Source organism: Lichenostomus cassidix, chromosome 4, assembly GCF_008360975.1.
Source record: "Lichenostomus cassidix isolate B80296 chromosome 4, HeHo_3.0, whole genome shotgun sequence".
Classification (NCBI taxonomy): domain Eukaryota; kingdom Metazoa; phylum Chordata; class Aves; order Passeriformes; family Meliphagidae; genus Lichenostomus; species Lichenostomus cassidix.
In genome coordinates, this window is record NC_139484.1 from 46,355,369 (window position 1) to 46,380,593 (window position 25,225).

A 25,225-nucleotide genomic window follows, 5' to 3' on the forward strand; every position below is an offset into this window, starting at 1 on the left:
TCTTTCAGGAAATACCAGTTTCTTCTGGTATTTCTTCCAGCCCTCTGCTTCTTTGGCTTGCAGATGCAGCAGAGTGAGTAAAAAGGATTTACATGCTTCTGTGCAGGAAGGAAAACTGAAATTTAAGAGGGATTCTTTGACATATCAACTGTAAGCTGGCAAATACATCAGCCATGAACAGACTTATATAGCTGTGACAGTTTAGGATAAATTCAGGCCAACAGTATTGCCAGCAAGAGATTTGTACTTCAATTAACAGGATTAGGGACCAGCATTCTGGCCATGATGGAAGTACTATCAAGTTATTTGATTTTTTAAAAAAATTGTTATTTTAGATTTCTTTTCAGCTTCAATTTCTCTGTTTCCTTGAGCAGAACAGTGAAGCACAACTGATGTAGCAGACAGACCCAGTGTCACTCTTGTCACTACTCAATGAACTACTAGTACCTTGAATAACACCTAACCTGCACTCTCACTGCTCTGTCACTTGGCTGGAGAGAACTGCTGTTGGATGAAGGAGGGAGGACATCTCTGCCTGCTTTCTCTCCCTTTGATTTGCGCTGTGAGCTTTGGCAGGGTTCTCTGGAAAGGTTGAAGGAAGGGGAGCCAAAGGCACAGTCTGTATGGTACGGGCAATGCTTGGGAATTGTATCATCAGAGAGGTGTAAAACATAGGATTTTTTATATATATCAAGTGGTTATTTGGTCCTGTCTGTATTTAGACCTGTGAACCCTATCTGTCCTCAAGCCTTTGTCTTCTGGAAAGCAGTTAGTTTCTTAATTAAAAGATATTCACATATTATATCTACAGTATTATTTTTTCTACATCATACTTTAGTTGCAGGGCTGAAGGCTCAGAATTCATTAGGTACCTTTCCAGAAGGAAGTTCAGGAGATGTTAGTCTTCCTCTTAAGTGCAGACAAAAAAGGCAGAGTCTGAGTCCTACTCCCAAAAGTCAGTAGAATATTAGACACTGGTGGATTTCCTATTCCTGTACTTCCTTATCTGTATTTCAGTTTCTCATCCAGCCTAATAAGTACTATTTGGTTGAAGTATATCTTTCAGAAAGACATCCAGACTTGCCTGAAGACACCAAGTGATGGAGAATTCACCACTACTCTTACTTAATGAATGGAGAGGAGTAGTTGATAAAAGACTATTATATTCCCTTGTTCAGTTGTTCCCGGGGAATTTAATGCCTATGGCTGATGTGAAAATGCACTGGCTTTATTTCTGAAAGATCAGCAACGTGGTAACTTGGTTTGGTAAATACTTGCATTTTAACAGCCTCTTCTGTAGAAGACTAGAGTTCCTAGTATATGGTACTTATTTTTTGAGAGATGTAAAGCATAAGTAAACCTTCATGGCTGGTAAGTTGCATTTAGAATGTTTTTATATCATCAGGGAATTGTTTCTTGAGGTTGAGCCTGGAAAAAGCTGTGATTCTAACCCAAGAATATTTATCTTCATGGTATTCAGTTTGTACAGGAACTGCATCGCACAGAGTGTGATGCATTTAGATGTCTTCACCCTGGCATTTCAGTCACAGGTAGAAGGAACTCTTACTTGTCACTTTATATGCTATTAAATCTATTTTCATGAATTTGCAGTATCTTTGTGCTTCAGGATCAAGTTAATTGTTTTATTTGATTATTTCTCTGATAGTGCTTGATTATAGTTTCCATTTCTTTTGTGTGAGTGTTTATTTTAAGAATGACTAGTATTTTTTTTGTAACTTTGCAGAGTACAGATGCCAATTCAAATGTGAGGAAAAGAACAAATGCCACAGTACAGTCTGAAGCTGACGGTGGGAGCCGAATTGACACAAGGCACAGCTCCATCCAGCCTCCCTCTGTAGCTCAGGGGTCTTCTGACATTACACCCCGTTCCCTTTCTGCATCGAGTCCCAACCCTTTCACACGAATCAACGCGTCAGAGACATTATCTTCTGCAAGAGCTACCCCTCCAGCTCCTCCTTCTACCCCAATTTTAACTGGATTTGTATCCCAGCATGCCACAGCTGGATCCCCTTCCATTCAGCACTTGCTTGGATCTAGACTGGAGCAGATTCAGACCACCACACCTAATACATTAGGAGCATCTGCAAAGCCATCTGCTGTCACACCACCTCCTCCCCCTGCCTCCCACTCTGGCACGAGTAAGATAGACAAATATGCACGCATTTTATTTCCTGTTACCTTTGGAGCATTTAACATGGTCTACTGGGTGGTGTATCTATCCAAGGATACCATGGAAAAATCGGAAAGTCTAATGTAGTTTTGCTGCTATGTAGTAGTTCCTAAATTATACTCACATTTGATGCAGAGTTTCTTCTTTTGAAACTATTTAAAAAGGTCAGTAATTCTTATTTATAAAAGTTGTGTGCTACTTTCCCGTTGTAAAGGCTGGAGTTATTGGGGATAATTAGTTAACTCTTAACAGAGTAATGGGTAACAGTAATGGGTCTTCCTCCCTTCAGCCAGCAATGAACCAACACTCACTTGAGACAAACTACTCTGGCTGCACAGAACTTGCCTTTGGGAGGAACATGCACCTGAAAAAATACAGAGGCAGAGGTGCACAGCTGTGCAGTGGAACACATCTGACTGCTAGGAGCATGCATGTTGGCTGTTACAAGTCCCTGAGGAACCCAGCACTGCTGTCTGGACACAGCATTGCATTCTCTGAGTGCGAGGTCTATGTCCTGAATATTTTGACAGTGCTTGCTGGAAAAGGACTTACCCTGCTAGATTAAAATTGGCAGAATGGGGGGAAGAGAATGAACAGTGGCAAAAGAAAAGAGAGTCCAGCCTGGGAGAGTGCAACTCTGGGAAAGTTATGCAAAGGAGTTGTAGAGCTCCGTATATTTTTACTAAGCATTATTTTGCATTGTAACCTGGGAAATTCTCATGCCAAACTAAGAATGAGTGAACCTTGTAAAATCTGAAATCTGATGTAATTCTCAAAATTGGATTTTCTTGTTTGGTAAGGTGATCCTAAGTGTGCGATTCTTCTTTGACCTTGCTGACCAGCTTGAGTGGATTTACTCCTAAATTACATCAGCTGTAGTAGATGAGCCAGTTCCACAATGTTCAACTTTTTATTTGAATATTTTTCTTTGGATGCTTTAGGGCTTGGTTTTGGGGTTTTTTTATTGGTTTTTTCCCCCCATACTTTTCAGTTACACTCCTGATTTCCTTTGAACACATATTGTGCACCCCCCGCCCCTTATGTAATGTGTGTGTCAAGTTAAATTTTCAACATAGTTTTAAATGTGGCTTCAAAATTAAGAAAAAAACCGTGTGCATAGATGAGTGTGGCTAGGGCATGTCACTGGGTGAATGAACGACACCCTTTTTGAGAAGGACTGCTGTGACATAAGTAAGAAAGTAAAGTTTCTAGGTGGATCCCAGGCTAAAAAAGTTAATTTATGACCCATTTGTTTATTTTAAACGGTGGCATAGATAGGTGCTCTTCTTACCAAATTGCAGTATGTAAGCAAGCAATTTTATTAAGGAATTGAATAGTTAAACCTGATGGAAATCCTGATCATAAATGTTACTTTCACTAGAATGGGTAGAAAACATATTGCCAATAAGTAGGAAAGATGTTTGTACAGATCCATCTGCTCGGCAAATGGTTAGTGTTTCTGTGCAGGTGACAAAAGAAAATCAAAGGCCAAATTCTCAGCTATGATCTGGCTGTGCCTTTAAAGGGTCTGGACTAATCCATAGCTTCAGGTGATTGGAATAGCAGATTGGTAGCCTATTGTCAAAGTCTTACGCTGCAGGGCAGATCAGGTGAGTGTTGAGTGGTTCTGTGCCCAGGCAATGATCAAGGTATTGGTGTAGACCACAAGCAGGTGGGGTAATGGAGGGCATGTGTGAGACTGCCCTAGACTGTGCTGGGACAGGAGTCAGGGTAAAAAGACCCCATAAGTGTGGAACTATGACTGTGCCTCTCTCTCCCAGCCTTTTATCCAGCTCATGGCTGAGAATCTGACCTTTAACTTATGGGACCTGGGAGATGACAGGAGATACTGCAGTGTGTAGTGTGAATCCCAGACTGCTCTTTCATGTGTAAAACTGGACTGTAGATGATAGAATGCGGTGGGAATGTATTACATGACTTTATTGTAATGTAGTGATATAACAGTTGCCTTAGTCTTTCATTTACTTAAGGGATGCTCTGAAAATGCCAGGTATGGTTCTTTCCTTTTTCATCTTTTGCATCTAGAAGATGCCTGAGATTACAGCACTCCTTAGAAAATCATTGCAGAATTGGAAATGGAGCACCCGTGCAAGATATCTAACTGCAGTAGTTTGTATCTTTGGATGTACTGCTAGTTGATGTAGCTGTTTCCTCTCTAATTAGGTCACATTTTTATAAATTGGTAGAATAGAAGATAGTATGCAAGAGTTTGATTTTTTTTTTTTTTTAATTTGTTTAAGCCAAAAGAAACAAAGCTAAACCGTCTGGGAATTATTGATTACAATTGCACAAACGATAAAATACTTCTAGCATGAAGAACGGTGACCTTCAGTGTGGAGAACCCAGTATTTGCATCTGAAGTTACTGAAGTTACCCTTTGCTTTCCTTTGTGATGAAAACCAAGGATGTTTTCTCACAGGCAGAGCTTTAAACGATTCATTAGAAACAGCTGTCCGTTCCTTCCACCAGTCCCTGTGTACTGATTTTATAATCAGCTTTTTCTAGTGCATTGTTCAGTGGGATCAACACTAGCTCAGGCTAAGATTGATCTAAACGTGCTGCTCGAATTCACTTGCAGTTTCTGTTTCATTTTAAAAACTTAAAAGGAAGAAAAAGGATTGCAAAAATTAATAGATTCCAAATATTTATTTCTATCCTTCCCTTTAGGAAGAAATTTTTATGATACCACAATAAAAAATAACCTGTTTTAAATCTGCCAGTGTATTTCTGAAGTACCTTCCAAAACTTCCATGCCTACATTTAAAATGAGATATATTTAAAAAAAACCCCAAAACATTAGGACTAATTTATTGAACTGTACTACATTTTTATGTTGCAGCATATGAAGAAATTGCCATAATTGCCTTTCCAAAGTACATGTGGACAATGTAAATAGGAATTCATTGTTAACAGTTGTTCTTCATAATATTTTGTTTCCCTGAATGATCAGAAACAGTAAAACAATAAAGAGCCTGCAATATACTCAGTGGCACCATAACTTGGAAGCACAAAACGAGCAATATGCTAACTATAGCAGCCCAAATGTTCAAAACTGCTAACTAAAATCCTAAGGGAGAGCATTACAGGTGTCATTTCAGTGACCAAATAGCTTATTAGAGATAAGCTTCAGTGAGATGAACTCTCCAGGAGCTAATTTTTTAGTTTTTTGTTCTTCTTTTCTATTGGCTTTGTTGAACAATCTTTGTTTTGGCAGTATCATAGTGATTTAAAATTAATCAAACACTTCAGATAAGTTCATATCTACCAACAGGAAAGGAAACTGGATAGAAACACAAAAGTCTTTGCAAGGAAATGGAGGTAGCTCTCCACTGACATTTCCTTGGAGAGATTGTTGCCAGCAGCAAAACTCCCAGAGATTGCAGTGATGCAGCCCTGACCGCTAATGCACTCATTCGGGAAAAACAGTTAAAAACATGGTTCAGGAAGATTGCCTTCACAGGAACTGAAGTGCGGTTTGTAGTCAATTGTGAGCCCACTATCAACAGGTTTCAATGCAGTTCTGAAAATAATGCAGCTGAGAAAGGTAGCAAAACTAGGCCCCAGCCCTTCATGGTGACCTGAGCTCTTAGAGCTCATCAACAGCACTAGAATCTGTTTTTACTCCTGTAAAATGGACTTGTCTCCATCAAAAGGATGTTGGTGGTGCATTTCTTCTCCCATGTGTCTTTTAAGGGAGGGGGTGAAGTAGACTTTTTAAACTGTTTAGTTGTCCACCCTACATTACCCTTTGATCAGGCAAGTAAACTGGATTATAACTGAATGAAAGAGGTAAATAATTTAATAAGAAATGTGATTAGAGCTCTTCTGTTAACAGGAGCTAAGAGTTACTGATTACAGGGTGTTCAGGTGTAGCCTTTGGCATCTCATCATCATTTAGAAGGGACCTTACAGCAAAATGGGAAAACCAAGTGAATGTATTTAACAGGATTTAACCAGTATTTCTACAAAAAATTGAATGAACTCAGCTTTTTATGCCCAGAATCCCATCTTCTTCTACTGTCTTGTGTACCTCCTTGTATGTCGTTCGGCCTCAGTGTACTTTAATGCTGTAGCACATTGTCTGTGTGCCATTGAGAACATCAGGGTATGCAGTGTATATTTATCCAGTTTATCCAAAGCCTAACTTCCCATATTCCTTGTCCTATTAGAAGTGGAGGGCAGGCCAGAATGGAAGAAATGACACGCATCCTTTGTAAGACACACATTGGCCACCTGGGACATTTTCCCATAGATACTACAGATTTCCTGGGAGAATCTTTTTCAGTGTGCTATAGCACCCTGTACCTTCAAATCCCAAAAGCTTCCAAGAGGTCTATTTGGAAAGCAGAGTAGATAATGGACTTCGGACACTTTCTATAACTTTTGCTTGACCTAGAAGATTAAGAAGGAAAGAAATTTTAGTGAGTTTTGCTTTGTCTTCCTGAGACTTGCCAATAGGGCTTGACCTCACTGAAATAGAAAGGGTCTGTGTGGCTAGCACTGTTACAAATTGCAATACAGACAGTTGACAAAAATTCCCCTTGGTTTTATTTAATCCTAGTATTGAATAACAGATTAGGAAAAAGGCAGCTGTAGTGTTGAGAAGCCCAGGTTTAGTATAACATCTACTGATGATATCGATCAAGGCAAGGATGATCAAAGTTGTACAAGTCCTAGGGAACTGCAGGGCTATGCAGCAGTAAATTTGCAGCAGGTCATGGCTAAATGGGGAGAATAGGAGGAGCTTCCTTTCACACTGACAGGAGTAAAGCAATATAGCATAAGCAGGACAGCTCCTCTATTTATATTTGGTAGAACAAAACTGTGTAAACAAAATTCCATACTTAATGAAAATCCAGGGGGCAAAGAGCATTATGGAGGTCAGTATTAACCACCAGATACCACCCACAAAAAACTAGAGGACAAAATCCAGGAAAAAAGGTTAAATGACAGTAGCATTTTTTTTTAAATTATTATTTTTTTTTACCCAAGACCTTGTAATTCTTTCACTGTGTGCTTCCAAGGTAAGTTTACATTGTTGTAAGGACCTGTGCTGGTATCCATTGACACAACTATGTTTTTCATTTACTTCAGTGCACTTGAAATGGGAAGTTTACTGTTAGGCAAAATGTGCCATTTTGAGAGTCTGATACGGATTAATTTGTGCAGTCTTCATTTGTAGGCCTCTCCTCAGAGTCAAGATGTAGCTATTTTGGAGAATATGAGTGTGGTGAGAGTTTCAGCATGTTCTGAGTAAATCAGACTCTAAATTTTTGCCACATCCCAAGCAAGTGAGAGTAGTGCAAAGTACACAGCACCCTGTAAAGATCTCTCTTTGCTGATGTTATGTTCTGTGATGGAGGGAATGAAAACTGAAATTATTGTAAAATTGATAGAATTTGCAAAACATACTTTGTTTTCACGTGAGTTAGAAATGTGGTAGGTATTTACTTCAGAAGTGAATAGTACTGTCTTCTAGTCCATAACTTAATGCATCTAGAAATATCTCTTAGACTTTCTTATACTTTCTGTATTATTCCACTAGAAAGTATTTCAAAGAACACTAGTTACTATCCATTGCAGCAAACTAAATTTTTTGGTCATAAGTCTATTTTCATTTTCTTGTGCAAGAGGAGTTCAGAGCATGATGACTTCTTCAAAATAAAAATAACAGCAGCAGAACAAAAGCCTTGGAGATTCCCTTTTTTAGAAAACCATCCAAACTTCCATCAATTTTTGAACGCTTTTTTAAAAAATAGTGTAGTTTTAGCATTTAAAAATATTAATGCTGTTGCAGCCTGGATACATATATACATATATCCCTTGAAATAATATGAATTCTCTGAATTGTAAGGAGGCAAAGTCAAGATGCATTTGCTAATAGTTCTGTGTTGAAAGTGTGAGGTAGCTATTTTTTTTTTAATTACTATCTTCATATAACTATTTTCAACAAAAAGATCCAGAAGAAAACTATGGTACTACTGAATAAATCTTCAGCTAGCATGAAGATCTGGATTATTTCCTGCTGGTCATCTTGCTGTTGTGTCAACATTTGCTTAGTGTTTTTGTGAGTGCTGTATCCAGGTTGCTGGTAACTGACAGAGCAATCTATGGATTAAAGAAACACTTAAAGAAATATTTTTTTGTGAATATGTTTTCATCCTTGGAAAACACCTAACTGGACTTTAGCAGAAGAAGCAGATGACGGTATGAGGCACTCAGCTGTACTTCTGAGCTCAATGCATTGAAAAAATTTAGTTGAGTACTGCTTTGTCTTGCATCATCATCTTGTGCTGGGGGTTCATCTCCATGGTGAGTAAAATTGCTATGAGGATGGAGGACTTAGAAATAAAGAATGTGTACAGGTATTCCTTCAAAGTTATTTCAAAATATGAGATAGCTAACCTTATTACTAACAGTAACATCACAAGTATGCTTTATATTTGCAAGCTTGAAAATCTCCTTTTCTGTTAGACTATACCAGGTTGTCAAACGAAAATTTAATGAATAGATGATTCTTTATGTACAATGTATTTTATTTTTTATTAATTTGTGGCAGCATTCTCTGTCACCAGACCAGTGGTGGAGATTTCAGGTGTTTCAGATAACCAGAGTTCTTGAGGAATTACTTGAAAATGCTTGATTCATAGATACATGCCTTTGCAAATCAGTATCAGCAGGGCTTCTCCGGTGAAAATTAATCCACCTGTGCAAAATCCTGGCCTTGAGTGCTCAACCCATATTTGAAGTGCTGATGAAGTGCATTGGGCAGGGCAGGACTCAGGGGTGTTTCTTCTAAGAGACTTCTGAATTGGTGCTGGCTTATATCCTACCATCTTCTGAAGCAGTCTGCACCAGAGAGAGACTACAAGCAGTATCCACGGGGTTTTTTGTGGCCTTTTTTAAAGGCTCTACCATAAAACTGTGTTATTGCTAAATGTAGTGCTCTCACCTTCTTTCTTGTCTTGCTTTGCATGTGGGGAAGTATTTCAGTGCTTGTGGGGAGCAGGCTGAAATAACTTGCCTAGCTAAAACCCCAGGTTTGTCTTGTTTCCTTTTGGGTGGTTGGTAGCAGTGGGATCTGTCTGATCTGACTCCCTGCTTAGTGCTGGTACAGAGGAGGGGGTGAGGAGCCTGGATTGATGTTTTGAGCTGGCTTAAAGATGGTGTGAAACCACAGTTTGGGGGTTCTCATCTTGCCTCCATTGTCCTTAAAACAGAGGTGCTCTGAGGCTTTCTCAAACCTCCGGTGCCTCCTGCGGTCATTTATCCTCCACAAAGGTGATTTTCTGAATTATATCAATGACAAATCATGGAGTTAAAAAAAAGGTCAGAATTTTTGAAAGAGCCCAAATCAATGAAGTTATTTGAAGAGATAGAAAATGAAGAGAAGGAAAAACATGAGTATGGATGAAAAATTAATTTCTTGCTACCAAGCAGTTATTTTAAGATATGTCCTATTAGAGGTACTAGAACTGCATCTGGCAGGAAACAGCCTAGAAATAATTATTTCTTCATTATAAGTATAATGAGAAAGTAATAAAGAAAAGTGTCTAATGTCCTATTATAAACATTTGCGTTCCATTGATGCTGTTTTCGAAAATGGTATTTTCATTGTCAGCCAGGAAGAATTAGGAGACAGAATGGGAATGGAAAAAGAATTAGTTTTATTAAGTACTACTGTTTCCCTCTGTTTTAGAACATTTCTCAACCAAAAATGTAAACAGTAACATTTTGTTAAATTTTTCTGGGATTCTATGTATTTAATTTTAAGTAATGAAGCACTTTAGAGTGTTTAGCATTTAACTTGCTTTACGTTTAAGACACTAAAACCAGAGAATGCTGTCTCCAAAGGGGATGTGGGGGAAGAAAAAGCTTTCATTGCAGTAACAACCAGTTTTTTTTAAAGTATCATGCCTTCCAGCTAAACCTGAAGTCTTCATTCTTGTACCTTCATTCATGGTAGCTGTTTAGTGCAGAGCATTTCTGATAATCCAGTGTCACAGCTTGTGGGCTGCAGCTGCATTTGGAGTTGCCACGTCTGAAAATGCACATCCACAGCTTGGCACTTGCACAGCGTGGATCCCACAAAGGGCCGAAGTGTGTGTGCATGAGAGCTGTTGTGTTGCCCATGTGGGAGAAGATAGGAGTCTGTGATAAGAAACAGAGGGTAAGGACAGTGAGACTGCGTCTTCCAGAGGCTGTGCAGAGCTTATATTGGATTAAGCCACTTACGAAAATGCCCCCTAAACTCTTTTCCAAGTAGGCAGCTTAGGAACAAGCTGAGTGTGATGTGGAATTCAACTCCAACTGCAAATCAAGGATCAGCACGGTTAATCTCTCGTAAGGTTTCTGATGCTGTGGCTAGAAGACTGAAAAGATGTGAGGTAGCTCCTGCTGCTAGCTGGAATGCCTTCATGTTGCTGTGCATCCAAGCTGTCCTGTAGTGCAACAGAGTCTTTGGGGTAGTGAGGGGGGGACAAAAAATACTTTTTTGGGTACAAAATAGGTCAGAATGAAAAATCTTCCTTCAGATCAGCAGTGCTCATATGCACTGTAACAGCACAGTATATCCCAAGGGAGGACTAAGGTGTATTTGTCTTCTTGCATATCTGCTTAATGTTTTGAAATGGAGAGTGCTGGAAGTGCAAGTACCTGTCTGGTAATGAAACAGAACGAGCTTAGTGCTGCTTCCAGGTAAGTACCCACAGTCTCCTGCCAGCAGCTTTTGGGCCTTCCCAGAAGCAGAACTGCATCACTGGCTTCTTTGGAGGTATCGTTATTATGCCCCTACCCCCTCTTGTGGCTTAAACATTGGAAAAAGGGGTTTTCTCTTTGATGCCCATTTCTCCATTTTGTTGCATAATTATGAAGAAAAACAAGCTGAATTCTCATTTTTTTAACTTACTGTTTTTTTAAACAGGTTTCCTCACCTGCATGCATGGAAGTCATAAGCTCCATTGCAAACTTCAGGAAGGTAGGAAACACTTCCAAGCAAACTTCTCTCTATGATTATCTCAAAAAGAGATCTTTTGTTTTCAAATAAAATCTCTAATTTGGAGAACATTTAATTAAAACTTTTTAAATTATGAAAAAATATTTTCTCTATACTGAAAAAGTGAATTTTATTTTTAGACATTTCCCTTAGGAAGGTAAGGCATGGCAAATATATGTGGGTTTTCCATTAAGCCAAAATGGAAAGATGCTTAGCTGTGGGATATTCAGTAGCCATTTCATAAATACATGGATTGTATTTTTTTTTTCCTTTGGAGAATGTGGAGATGATACATAAACAGAAGGTGGGAAAATTCTGTGGAGTGGTTTTTAAAGGCTACTTCTCACTTCCTCACTTCCATATATCATATGCATAAATATAGTGAAATCAGGTAAGAAAAAATACGTGAGATTAAAAAAAGACATTCTTTGATCTTCACACTCTCAAGTTGACCTTACTAAGTATGCAATTTAAAGAGCTTCCCTGTATACTGCCAACTTCTGTTTCTGCAGTGCCATGGGTGAGCTGCGGGAGACCTAGCAATTTTTAGGTTCAATTCACCAGTCCAGTCAGCAGGGCACTCAGCGCTGGCCCTGCTGAGTTAGGAACATGTTTTTGTAGGTGGAAATTTCATCCTCATGGAGCAATCTCTTCCTGAGCAGGAGAAGGTATTCCAGTTCTGAGTAAGAACAGCTGAGGCATTTTGCTGAGGTAAGATGTAAGAGCTGAATTAGGCTTAAGGGTTGCTCATTAGCTGTTTTAAACCCCCCAAGTGAACAATCTAAACCCACTCTTTGGCATGTTCTGCTATTTTTGCTCTGTTTTGATTTGTTCAAGCCCTGTCCCTGACTTTGCTCCCTTGCCTTGTGTCTGAGGTGGGGAGCAGCAGTTTCTGGGATTCACTGAAGGGGTGCCTTCCTTTAGCCACAAGCTCTCTATGCATCACATCTCCATCACTAGAGTGGACAGCAGATTTTAGGCAGGGAGAGGGTGTATATCCATGCCAAATAAACCCTGGCAGTCAAGCAGCAAGGCACAGTGTGAGCAGGGTTGGATTCCTAAAATAGTGGCATGTAAGGACTTTTGGGTGGGTTTCAAGATCCAGCGCTAGTGCAGTGGCATAAACCAACTTCGGTTGCTTGATATACAAATCAGTTGTAGAACAGACAAAAAGATTTTTGGGTTTCTAAATTTTCTGGATGAGTGCTAGCACTGCCAGCCCGCTTGTGCTGTGTGCTGCATCACTAGCAAGCATACAGAGCAGTGACAGCATGTTAAAATCCTGTCTGCAGGCACACTATTTACTTACTGGTAGTAAGTAAATGAAGCCCCTAGGAGTTGCCTTGGGTTCCTTTCTCTCCTCACCTTTGCCTACCACCCTTGCCCTCTGCCAGTCCTGCCAGTTCTGATATACCAAATTGCTGAGCCACTTCAGTGAATGTGCAGCAGCTACTATATTTTGTGCCATTTTAAAACTGAAAAGGGGTAAAAAGAAAAAGGTGGAATTTACTGGTATTTTAATTTACTGTAAGCTTTTCTTTTCCTGAGAAGCCCTGTCCATTGCAACCAAAACATCTGGGTTTAGGCTTAGACATTGCAAGGGAGACTCCCAGTGAAAAATGTGACGCTTTTGGAAGTACTTTTATTTTTGTTTTCTGTAATAGTGGCATGCAGAAAATATACACTAAAGCAAGAATAGTAAAAATACTTCTTAAACACCCTCTATAGGAAAGTCCTATCTTCTCTGTCAGTAACTTACTACTTCTGCAATATGTGGCTGTCCTAGATGCATGTTGCGAGAGTCCCTGTGCCATGCCAAATTCTGATGTCTATCCCTTTGTATTGGCTCATACATGGGGAAAAACTGAAAGGAAATCAAAGCAAGGGAAGCCTTGGGTTGAATTCTTTTACACTATTCATGGTGCACATTTTAGTTGCATGGAACAATGTGGCTGGGAGAATTTGAAGAATCAGAGGTTAACTAAATTATTTGAGTGATATGTTCAATGCTGGTCACCTGACTATACTAACAAACTTAAAGGTGGTTTGATAGCTGTCAACTTGTTTTGCTATTGTGCAGCTTAACTGTTACCTTCCTGTATTATGAACATCTATGTATTTGGAAAATAAATCCATCTTGCAAGAAAGATTGTGCAAAAAATTGTTCCTATTATACTCCAGTGTATATTGCTGATGTCAAATAAAATACAATTGTGAGAGTTCTTAAACAGTTGTCTTTCTAATTATGGCCTAATTAAGCAGGAAGAGGAAGGAATATAGTAAATTTCTTTAATATGGATTCTCCTCAATGTTATTGCTGTAACATTGATGCTAGCTAAATTATTCCATCCACCTGATGTTTTATATATGGAGAGATAAAGGGATGGGTTTCATGAGCAATGTGATAAATGTTAATCTGTTTTATTATTTATTGAGATGGCACACCAGTCTACTGATGTATCATTGTCATGATGTATCTCACAGTGTCAACAAGCTAAAAGCTAAATTAGTTACCTAGACTGTCTCACAGCACCAGAGACAAATCATACACTGATTAGCAGTACTCACTTTATTATCTAATTTATTTATATTTCATTCCTGTGAGATAATCTAAGAGCACTTCTTGCCTTACCTGCCAACAGACCATTTGTCAGCTGCTCTAGTTTTACATGACTGAAAGTAAATTTCGATTGTTCTGTGCTTGGGCCTGGCAATGCTTCTGTACTTTAGGAGCCATAGAACTGTAAAGACTGTGTTTCAGCAAAAACGAGCTATAGCTTGCAACAAATATGTGTGTAGAAGCATGTAGGGAGAAATCATTTCAGTTTGAGTAGTGGCCCATGCAAGGCAGGGAGGAGGCACCCTAATTTCTTCTGCTAAGTGTGGCCAGGACCATTGAATCTTTTTGCAGGCTGAGCTGAAAGCTGTCAGAATGGCTTACAGTGCTGCAAAGTGCTGTAATTGCTGCTTGCTTCAGGACAGATGTTGATGCCAGGAAATCTGCTATGTTTGACAACCACAGCTAGATCATACAGCCCTTTCTCCTGGCTTCTGTGGCTGTCATTTTTAAGCCTGTAGCACAAATTAGTCATACATGCTGCTGCTGCCACTTAATGCTCTACGGCATGATGCTACCTACCCCACATCTCACATTTTACTCATGTCACTTGCATTGATTAGATGGGGAATTCTGCTGATAGGTTATAGATGAGGACTGTTTAGCATCCAAGGAGAGTTGTCATTGACTTCAGTGGATGCTGAGGTCAGGTGTTACATAATTTAGAGCTATGGCTGCTGGTAGTATAAGAGGAACTCAGCCTGCAGGCTGGAAATGATCAGGAACTTTAGCTGGGCTGGTGCAAAATATCTCCTAAATTAATTTTTCATACCTCTTGGTGTACTGGGTGTGATTAGTGCTTCTTCAGAGCAGTAGATCCATTTCTGGTTGTTAGGAGCATGAGACTTCTGTTGTATATATGTTTTCAGTCTGAGTTTTAGGGAACTGAGTCTGTCTTTTCTGTCTGAATGGTCTTACTGTGGGCCCATGAAATATCTGAGATTGAGCTGGGAATAGGTGCTCTCAATTCCCATTAAAATATTCTACTTTTATACACACTACTTTGTACTTCTCCTAAGAGAAAAAACACAGCAGAGGAGGACTCAGTTGTGGAGGTCAGGTTCTGGCTTTTTGCCTACCACTGCCTTCTGCTCTTTCTCCTCCTTCCTTTTTGCAGGGATTTGTATTCTGGGATGCTCTTTTGGAATGGTTCCGGAGAAGACACAGTTAAGTATACTGTTACTGGAACAAAAACCTTGGTCTCAAATGCTGAATATCAGTGTTCATCTACTGAGCAGCCTCTGACCTGCTGGTATGTATTAAAGGTATGTATTAAAGGTAAAACCTGCTCAGCCTGTTCAGTGGTCTGAGATGGCAAGACTAAAATTTTCAAGGAAACGAACTAGATGACAGCTTCAGATATAAGTGAAAAAACATCTGAGACAGGGCTGGATGTAGCTCATGTGACATTTAGTAGCTTATGCCAGCAACTGTCATGTCAGGAGGGCAGCCAGTGCAGGCACAGAGAGACAGAAATTGTATTGACTTCAGCACAGCTGAGTGAGCCTGGAGGAGAAATTCAAAAGATGAGGTGAAGGGTAGTCCCAGGGTGAGTGCAGGAAGGAACTGGTAACAACCTGATGCTATTAGGGGAGGGAAGATGAAGGTGTGAGTTGATGTGATTAAGCCAGCAAAATTTAGAGAAATTATAGATCAAAGGCTTGTTTATCAGATTTGCTGGAAGACCTTTACCAGGAATAGAGAACTTACCTGTATTGCTGAACTGCTTGAATGCTGATGAAAGCCTATGGATGGGAGCTATGTGTCAGCCCTTATGGATAGTGTGAAAGGAAACTTGCTGGAGACCTAGCAGGTGTGAAGCTGTTGGGGCAAGTTGCCAAAGGCATTCTAGGATAGGCAATGTGTCCAGATGTACTCACTGTATTTATTGCAATTTTGGCTATTTTTCTTAAGTGACTTTTTCCTGTTTGTTCTGTGGAGATTTTTACTTTCTCAACTGAGAAATTTTCATTTCAAACTACAGGAAATTCATTAAAAATGCATTGAAGTATTTTCTTTTTCAGATGACAAGAAGCTGAATAAAGAGCTACTCTGAAGTGTCGTTCACAGCATGGGAGAGCCTGCCAAAACAACACAAACAGCTTGGGACTCCCTGGTGTTTTATCTACTGGGTTTTTTAGGTTTTTTGGTTTTTTTGTTTTTTAAATTGGTTTTGTTTTGGTTGTTTTTTGGTTGTTTTTAATGATTGCAGATGGAGGTATTCTTATATCCTTCCTTTGCAAGGCTAATGATTAGACCATTTGCCCATAAAAGATCTTGAAAGACTTGCGCCTGTTTTACAACATGTATCTAGGTGTCAGCTCCCAGCTGACATAAAAAACCCTCTGTGTGTAATGTGAAGGAACCACAGCCAGTGGGCTGTTACGGGAAAGGAAAAGACCTGTGGCGTCCCTCTAAGTATAGTAGAAGGTGTTTTGCTTCAGAAGTCTGTCTGAATTTGATGGAGGTATATGATTCAGTTGCAGGTTCAGGAGATTATTTCATATGTGTTTTTCACAGTGTTTCTGGATCCCTTATTTGAGGACCCTATACATGCAGGAAGCCTTAGCACCAGGTAATGTTGTGCATGGAGTTTGTATGGACATGTTTGAATGCCTACAGATTTGGCCTTGAAGCTGAGGAGGCCCAAGCGTTATGTGGGTTGTATGGACACAATTCCAGTGATAGGAAGACTATTTTTCCCCAGTGACACAACCATCCTCAGAGTTCCACCCCAGCTTTGTGAGTAGGTGTCATAGTGGTGTTGATATGGGGCTCAAAGAGAGACTTTGTAAGGGTAGAGGTGCCCAGCTGAAAGTTAAATAGGCCTGATTATTTGCACAAGTCTGGGCCTGTCTGAATGATTTTTGCTGTTGTAATATACCAGCCTCTTTTTTACCACGCAATTGACTTTGATTCTTTTATTTATTCTCCTTAATAACAGTCTTTTCTTTTATGGAAATTAATTACATCTGTCAGTTCAGGCTGGAAGTTTTGCTTGTGTTTTTCTTCTAAATTTCCAGCTCTTCTAAACAGCATTGCATCTGTGTTATGTGATTTACTGTGAGCGTAGCAATGCTTTGGGAGACAGTATGTGTGGGCTTTGCTCTGTGTGTTGATGGCTGAACGTCAAGAAGGTGGGATACCTTAGGAATGCAGAAGCAGAGCCCTACCAGATTCCCTGGCCATCACAGCAAAAGAGGTGTTTTGAGATGTGCTTCCACCCTCTCCATGTGGCTCCAAGCCATGTCTGAGAATTGGTGCAGCTGGCATTATTTTAAGGCCCTTTTTTATTGTGTTTTAACTTCATCATATGAGATTGCAGTAAATACCACATTTGGAGAGCAAATGTGATAAATTCTATCCCTGAATTTGAGAAAATATTATAACTATTTGGGAATGTAGCAATGTAAGCAGGGTAATTGTTAAGTCTGCTTAATATCTCTAACTGAAAGCCTCTTTTCCTAGGATTTTAAGAGCCTGGGATCCTATCAGCATCTTGGGCTTTCATAATTTTTCACATCCACATAGATCAGCTAAGATATCAATATTGTTGCTTCTGAATATATTTAGTTATCAAACTTGTGTCCATTTACATATCCCAGCATCTGTCAGATCTTTTTCCATCAGTTCTCACATAATGCATGTTTAATCTTGCCCTTATTTCCATAAGTTTTTGTCAATAAGCTGCATTCTAAAATATAAGCAATTAGTCTTCTCTGGGATATGAGTAAAATTGCATGAAAATAAATGGCCACCAGTTTGATATTGCAAGTGGTGATGGGGAGAGAAGTTGGTTTAGTATATTCTGAAATTTGATCAAAATGTATGTGTCTGTATGCTGAGAAAGGTTTAGAAAGTGCTATTCTCTAATGGATTGCTCAGTTCTCTGTCCGAGGTGTCTGTAGGCAAAGCCTATTAAGTAGGTATATCAAAACCTGCATATGAAAATTTTTATTCATGTGCTGGATGTGCCTTCTAAGTGCTTAGTCACTGAACTCTCTCACTGTTGATTCCAACATGTTGCATTCGCAAAACCAGTGCATATAAATGCAGTAAGGAAGCAATGTGCTGTCATCAGAGGGAAAAATTGAGAAGGTGTGCTGGAAACATGAGACCTGTGGAATTTACTTGGAAAAAAAAATGCATTTAGCAGCAGCCCACCCACAGATTTTAGTCTGGAGAAAACACATCTCACTGTAAACCTGAGTGAAGCCCAAAGAAGCAGTTGAGGAAAGATTAGGATATACTGTCTTCTCAGTGTTTTCCTTTGAGCCACCTCCAGATAGTCCCTCTTTAGCACCCTAATCTTTGAAATCCCTTTCTGAGACACCTTAATCTCAAATAAACATAGGATAAGGAGCCAGGGATCCCAGAGGAGAAAAACCAACAGCCTTTCCTTTGAACCTCTGGATTGCAAATCCTGGGCTAAGTGCTGGTCATCACAACTTTTTTGGTGATGGTGAAATCTAACATCCAAACCTATAATTGAGCTTGAACTTAAACTCAAGCACATGCTATGTCATTCTGATACCATGGCAAAGGTCTTTCTTCCTGCATTTTTTTTTTTTAGGAATGGGGAGGAGGAGAATAAGGCATGTGGGAGGGAAATAAAACCAGACAGTGGATGGGAGGAAAAGACAGCTCTATTTTTAGGTAATATTGGCATAATTTGAACAATATAAAAATTTGTTTTCTAAAGGGTCACTGTTTTCATGTCTTTTTCTTGAACAAGTGTGCAAGTCTTGCAAAAATGTTTAAATTTGGGCATGTGGAAACACGTACTGAGCTCCAAATTAGATGCTTGGTTAGTTATCCAGCCTCTATCCCTGCACTGCTCCGGTCTGGCTGTTCAATCATATGGGATGTAATGACCTGTGGCAGTGACAAGTTACAGGTGCTTTAAGCAAGAGCTGAGTGAATGAGCCTGAGCATTCTCTTGTATCATGCGACTTGATTTATTGTTACTTTATTCACATGGAAGTCAAATTCATTGAGTAAATTATGTCGTGTGAGCATCTCTTATTTCTGTTATCACAGGAGCAGGGTGTGCTAAATGGAGCAAATCAACCAAATCATTACTTAATCATGTGCTTAATTCATTGTCATGGATTTTTCCCTGTGAGTATTCACTATGTCCTTGCAAATGCATTGCTGTTGCATTTCCCTGTAACCATTATTTAGGGTTTTTTTCACTATTTAGTTAATACATATTAAATTAATATGTCTTTAAATTTAGATAGACTCCCAAGTAGTTAATTCAGTATACAAATGGCTTTGTGTTGTGTTACTAACATGTTTATTTAAAGAGTTTTCTAGGGAAAGTTGTATAAAATAAAGCATTTTGCAAGAGTCATGAAGAGACTCACAAGAGAACTACAGAAAACATTTTCTACTGTGTGTGCTGAAACTAATGGACAGTGAGGTACAGATTCTGACAATAGCCAAAGTACAGTGGCACAAGGCCACCAGATTTCATCTCAAATCCTGTTTTTTCGGCTTCTTTGTTTGGTTTTGCTTTGGTTTTTAATTTTTTTTTATTTAGGCTTTGTCCCAAATACTGTTTCTGTCCTTGGCTATTCAGTTCCTGCTTTTCTTTGTTTAGTGTTCCACCCCAATCTGTCTTTGTTACTGATTCCCTCAACTAACTTAATAATTGAATTCAATGGAACTTGAGGACATGCTCAAGTGCTCTCCTGAAGAAGGATGCTCTAGTTAATCAGACTGAAATTGTCTGTGTAGTAAATAACATTTATGAAGAGTTTTCTGAGTTATGAATAAATGCAAGAACAATTTATTTATGTTAATTTTGTCACAAAGTACTTTATTAATAAATTGTTCCGGCAACTAGATAAACCTCTCAGATACCTGCTGTAGAAGAGAAAGAACCACACTTAGATATTCATTTAAGAGCTTTTGCTGGCATCCCCCAGTGCAGTAGCCATACTCTGCAGTCTGGTGCTTGGACAGTGAAACTCCTCCCTGTGTGAAAATCTGGCTGGATGGCCAGGCCCAGAGATGGTGGTGAAGGATGTTACATCCAGCTGGCAGCTGGTTGGTAGCAGTGCTCCCCAGGGATCGGTGTTTTGGCTGGTTCTGTTTAAAATCTTTAGTGATGATTTGGATGAGGGGATTGAGAGCATTCTCAGGAAGTTCACAAACAACACCAAGTTGGGTGGGAGCACTGATCTGCTGGAAAGCAGGAAGGCTCTACAGAGAGATCTGGACAGGCTGGATTGATGGGCTGAGGCCAATTGTATGAGGTTCACCAAGGCAAAATGCCTCACACCAACTCCAGGCAGTGCCACAGGCTGGGGCAGAGTGGCTGGAAAACTGCCCAGCAGAAAAGGACCTGGGGGTGCTGATGACAGCAGCTGAACATGTGCCAGCTGTGCCCAGGTGGCCAAGAAGGCCAATGGCATCCTGGCCTGGATCAGCAACAGTGTCACCATGGAAGTAAATGTCCCCATGTACTGGTAAGCCCTGGTAAGGCCACACCTCGAGTGCTGTGTTCAGTTCTGGGCTCTTCCCTTCAAAAAAGGCATTGAGGTGCTGGAGTGAGTCCAGAGATGGGCAATGGAGCTGGTGAAGGGTCTGTAACATAAGTCTTCTGAGGAGTGGCTGAGGGGGCTGAGGTTTAGCCTGGAGAAGAGGGGGTTTGGGAGGGACCTCATTTCTCCCTACAGCTACCTCAGAGGAGGTTGTCGTGAGGTGGGGATTGCTCTTTTTTGCAAGGTCCGAAATGAAAGTATAAGAGGAAATAACATGTTAAGTTGCTCTAGGAGAGGTTCAGATTAGATATTAGAAAATTTTTCACTGAAAGAATGGTTTGACATTGAAGTGGGTTCCCCAGGGAGGTGGCAGAGTCACTGTCACTGGAGCTGCTCAAGAGGCATCTGAATGTGGCACTTGGATTATGGTTTAGTGGTGATTATGGTGGTGCTGGGTTGAGGGTTGGACTAGATGACCTTGAAGGTCTCTTCCAACCTTGATGATTCTGTGAAAGACATAACTTTATTTCATTTTTGGGTCTTTTTCCTTCTTGGCTGTGTCCATGCTATATGTTAAGTGCCGAACCCAGTGTTTGGGTTGGTTTTGGTTTGCATCATCAAGCCAAGTGGTTTCTGGACACAATTTGGGAGCTCCTTATAGGAGTTTTCTCAATACATAGTGCCCTCACTGGAGAGCAAAGGAGTAAATGACATCACTGTTCAGTGCCAGCTGGCCTAAGCAGCAGGCACAGGTCCTGGGCAAGTTTCACCTGGTAGCAGAGGTGCACCAGGTTGCAGTGGAGTGGAGGAGAGTCCTCATTCTCCTTAAAGGGCTGTGGAGGGATGCAGCAAACTGTTTTGTTAGGAGCAGAATTTTTTAAAGCTGTTGCAGAGGAATACTTTGCAGGGCTATAATGATGCTAGCTGAAGGTCAAATTTAACTACCATTATTGGCATCGTGTGCCATTAATCCTTGTATTTCAAAATGAAATTACATGTATTATTACAATTTGGTCCTTTACAAATGCTTTTCATTGTCTTACACAACTCTGACACATTCCTTCAGTTTGAGTTAAAGCTACTTAATGTTTTAGACATTTCAAGTAAATGATCTTGCTGGTGCTGTCACATGTGAACTTCACAATCTGTGACCACATCCAAGCAGTGCTATACAAACAATTCACCTGAGACATCCCACAGCATATTCCACCCAGACTAACACATAGTGATAGCTCCATGAATCATTAACCACAGGGCTGATGTGCACACATTCTAGATAAACTCTGCACTCTTTGTAGTCTTTCAGTTCTGACAGTAAACAGCCCTTCTGACTCTTGCATGCTGGTGGCTGATTTTGCTGCCTTCTTGCAGATCTTGCAGATCACTTGAGTCCATGTCACTGTCATTAAACATAAAGGAAGCATTGGAGTTCTTTGAAGCTGAAGTGTGTCATAGAGCTTACTTTGACCAAGAGAGATGTCATAAAAAATGACATTATCATAGCTTTTTGTTTTCTTTTGTATTAAAATTAAGCTTTGAAAACAACAGTGATTGAAAAAGAAATCTTTAAAATCCTTACGTTTACAAGTCAACAAAATAAAGATTTTCACATTTTCAATGAAAAATTTGGAAATTTTGTCCAGTTCTGATGGAAAAAGACAGATTAATATAGCAGTCAAGCAGGGATATGTATGCCCCATTTTAATACACTTGATCTAATGAAAGAATTTCAAGTGAGGGGTTGCATCAGCTTGCAGACTTGCAAGTCATACAGAGATAGAGACATACAGATTCCAAATGTAAGAAAAGGAAGATGATCGAATCAAGGACAAATCTTGTTTTACTTTGCTGATTATCTGCACAGGTCTGTGACCCTGTACGGCAAATATAATAAGGATATGTACCCTGCTTGCCTCGAAGTTCAAAGGCAGAATGGGAGAGTTCAGGTAAATAAGATTTATTCCTGACCCAGGAGAAGAGCTTGAGAGTAACTCAGTGTTTTCTTTCTCTCTGGCAGGCACTGGGTCTGATTTGCAGTCTTAAGCAATAGGATTGTTTAAATCACCATGATCTATATGTTCTTTATCACCTGTGAAGGACTGTTTTTATTTATTTTAAATTTAATTTTATTTAAATTGTTGAATGTCTGTGCCTGGTATTGACACACTGAACCAAAGTTTAGGCATGTAAGTAGTGACTTTACAGAAGTGTAAGACTAATATGCTTAGCTGAGGCAAAAGCTCAGGTAAATGTGGGGCTAAACCTGTATAAACAATATTTATAGATCAGTAGCCAGATTTTTGACCAGCACAGAACTGTTCAGTATAAATACATTGATATTTCCAGCAACTCTATATTTAAAGACTAATTCCTGAGAAGTATCAGGTGTGAAACTTAGGAGAAATTTGATGTTTTGAGGATTTCACCCTATGGGTACATCTAAGCTACAGGGTACTGCATGTATCAATACCTGCTATTAATAATAGAAGAGAATTGAAGTTAGGAGAAGTTACTGATAAATGTAGAATGGCATTTTGGCTAAATTGTGCCATCCTTAGATAAGGCTGTAGAAAAGTATTAATCAGATTTAATAGCAAAGAAATTAGCAACGGAGAAATACAGCGCCTTGGTAAGTCAATTGTAGAGAATTTTTTATATAGAAGAAAATATTTGGAACTATGGAGCTAATAAAATCATGAAAATATCAAGAAATGTCAGGCAATATGAAAAAGTGTGGCCAAAAGAGCTACTTCAGCTGGAGCAAATGTTTCCTAGCTTGAAGTGAATAGCAAGCATATCTATAACATACTATTGCAGCAGACTGAAAAATATGTTCGATGCCATCTGGAAAGTTGCAGTGATTGCACTTTTTAAAAATTTCCTTCTAACAAGAAGCAATTTTGCAATCTCAGCTGTGGCAGAAATTATCAAATTGAAATGCTTCTTTACCTTTACTTAAATGATACATTATGCAAATTGAAAACAGCAATTTAAGGAAACAATTACATAAAGTGAATAGCTTTTATGATCCTCAAACAGGAAATTGTAAGGGATAAAAAAAGCAAACCCTAAATGCTCTTGACTTCAAGCTACTACAGAAAAGAAGCTCTATACCTTTCTTCAGTTCAGGAATTGCAATTGCCAGTATAGACAGTCCTTGTAAAACATCCCTGTTGAACAGGATTTTTAAACAGGTGAGAAAAAGTGAGTGAATTAATACACCTGATGAAAATTTGAAATGTGGAGGTAGTATCGTTGGAGAGAGATATAGGGGTAGTAAACAATTCACTTGCAGGGCGGAACTGAAAGAAGATTCTTGCTCTGACCTAAATTCCTGCACCCCTTCACATTTATCAGCCTTTATGGGATTTATGGCTCTTTGCTGGTACTGTGAAACAGCCCAGTGCTTGCTGACCCATGTCCATCAGTGAGTGGTTTTTACTAATAATTTATTTATGTCAGGCTTTAAAACTGAGAAGATGGACAGTGTCTCTATGGCTGGGGGAAAACAGAGACATTCACATGATAACAATACTGTGTCTCACTTCACTAATTCGTACCCACTGTGTATTTCAGTGATTTTAATTATGTGTTTTCATCTTGTTGACTTCATGTGCTCTCTTGATTATCTGTATGTAGAAGATTACTCTTTAGTCTGCATTTTTTCTGGCAACTCAAGGTTGTGGCATGACAATCAAGCAGTAAGGGATACTTTTGACATCAAGAAAAATCTTCTAGCTGCTATTGTATTCAAGAAGAGGGCTGTCTATGGGATTTTTTTGAGTATTACTGTTTTTCTTTTTTAAAAAACCTGTATCAGAAATGTTTTAACACTGTTGGTCCTGCCTTGAATATGTGTTTGGATAAGCTGGTCTCTTACGGTCCAATATATCAAGAAAAATAAGGTGTATTTCCTTTATTCAGGAAAAAAATTAATCAAGCGTAGGTTTTAAAAATTATTATTTTGATCTATATTTTTGTGAATATAACTCCTTGTGTCCCTTAAGAGTTTGCACCTTTAATATAAGGTCTCCTGCAACTTAGTGTTTGCACATAGTGCAATTTGGCAACTGACAGTTTATCTGCCTAGTGTTTTTTCTAGTTGCATTCAAACTCCTGATCTATATATTAATTTTTCTTAGGTAAAGATAAAGAGGTTACATTTGTATGTAAAATTATCAAAATATTAATTAAAAAAATAAAAATGTAGTTTTTACAAAAGCTTCTGTTAGAATATGATGTTCTCAACATTGCTTTTAGTTTTTAACTGTGCTGCAGCTCAGCTTTACCTTGTTGAATTACTATGTATAATGTAGGAGCAAGTGGTGAGGTCAAAACTGTTTGTCACCTAGGCAATTCCAGTTATATCCTACTTTCTTTTCTGATGGTGCAGCTAAAAGATCCTGCTCTTCTCTTTTTGCCAGCCCTCCACCTGTACAACCTTCTGAATAAATATTTCAGCAGTTTAATGATGGAATGGCCTGTGGTGCAGGGCAGATGTGATGTCAAAGAAGAAAAAATTGCAGATGAATTAGCTGAAGCCATGTGTGACAGTAAAAAGTGGAATATCAATAATATGAATGCTTCAGAATGGGGAATAAACCTGGACCCTGTTAGCTAAAAAAGGGTAGCTATGTGTCGCTGTTGAGCAGCTAGCAGAGTAATGAATGCATCGGTTCTCAGTGGCAAGAAGGAATGACCTTTATTGTTTTGATTTCATCACATATATAGAGTTCTCAAAAGTCACCCAGATTGGTCAGTCAGAAGCCTTCCCCCAGGCCTGATTGGCCAGGCCTGCACTGCCCAAGTTCTGGGACACTGTTCCAAAAACATCCAAACTTTATCTTTATTTACAAAACACAAGAAAACTTCTCATGGGAAAAACTGTGCTAGCCACAGCTATGATGTAC

The 25,225-nt window shown here is 39.3% G+C and overlaps 1 protein-coding gene across 2 annotated transcripts in view; it reads left to right on the forward strand.

The window, feature by feature from the left end:
- Window positions 1-24,945, forward strand: part of GABRA4 (gamma-aminobutyric acid type A receptor subunit alpha4) — a 59,696-nt gene extending 34,751 nt beyond the window's left edge. The window contains exons 9-10 of one of the 2 annotated variants that reach the window (XM_085059037.1): window positions 1,745-2,159; window positions 14,942-24,945. In XM_085059037.1, the coding sequence (XP_084915163.1) occupies window positions 1,745-2,159; window positions 14,942-15,069 (543 nt within the window). In that variant the 3' untranslated portion in view covers window positions 15,070-24,945. Of the gene's footprint in view, window positions 1-1,744; window positions 12,706-14,941 lie in introns of those variants that run through there. The other variant, XM_085059038.1, reaches the window with a different exon arrangement.
- The last annotated feature ends 280 nt before the right edge of the window (window positions 24,946-25,225 follow it).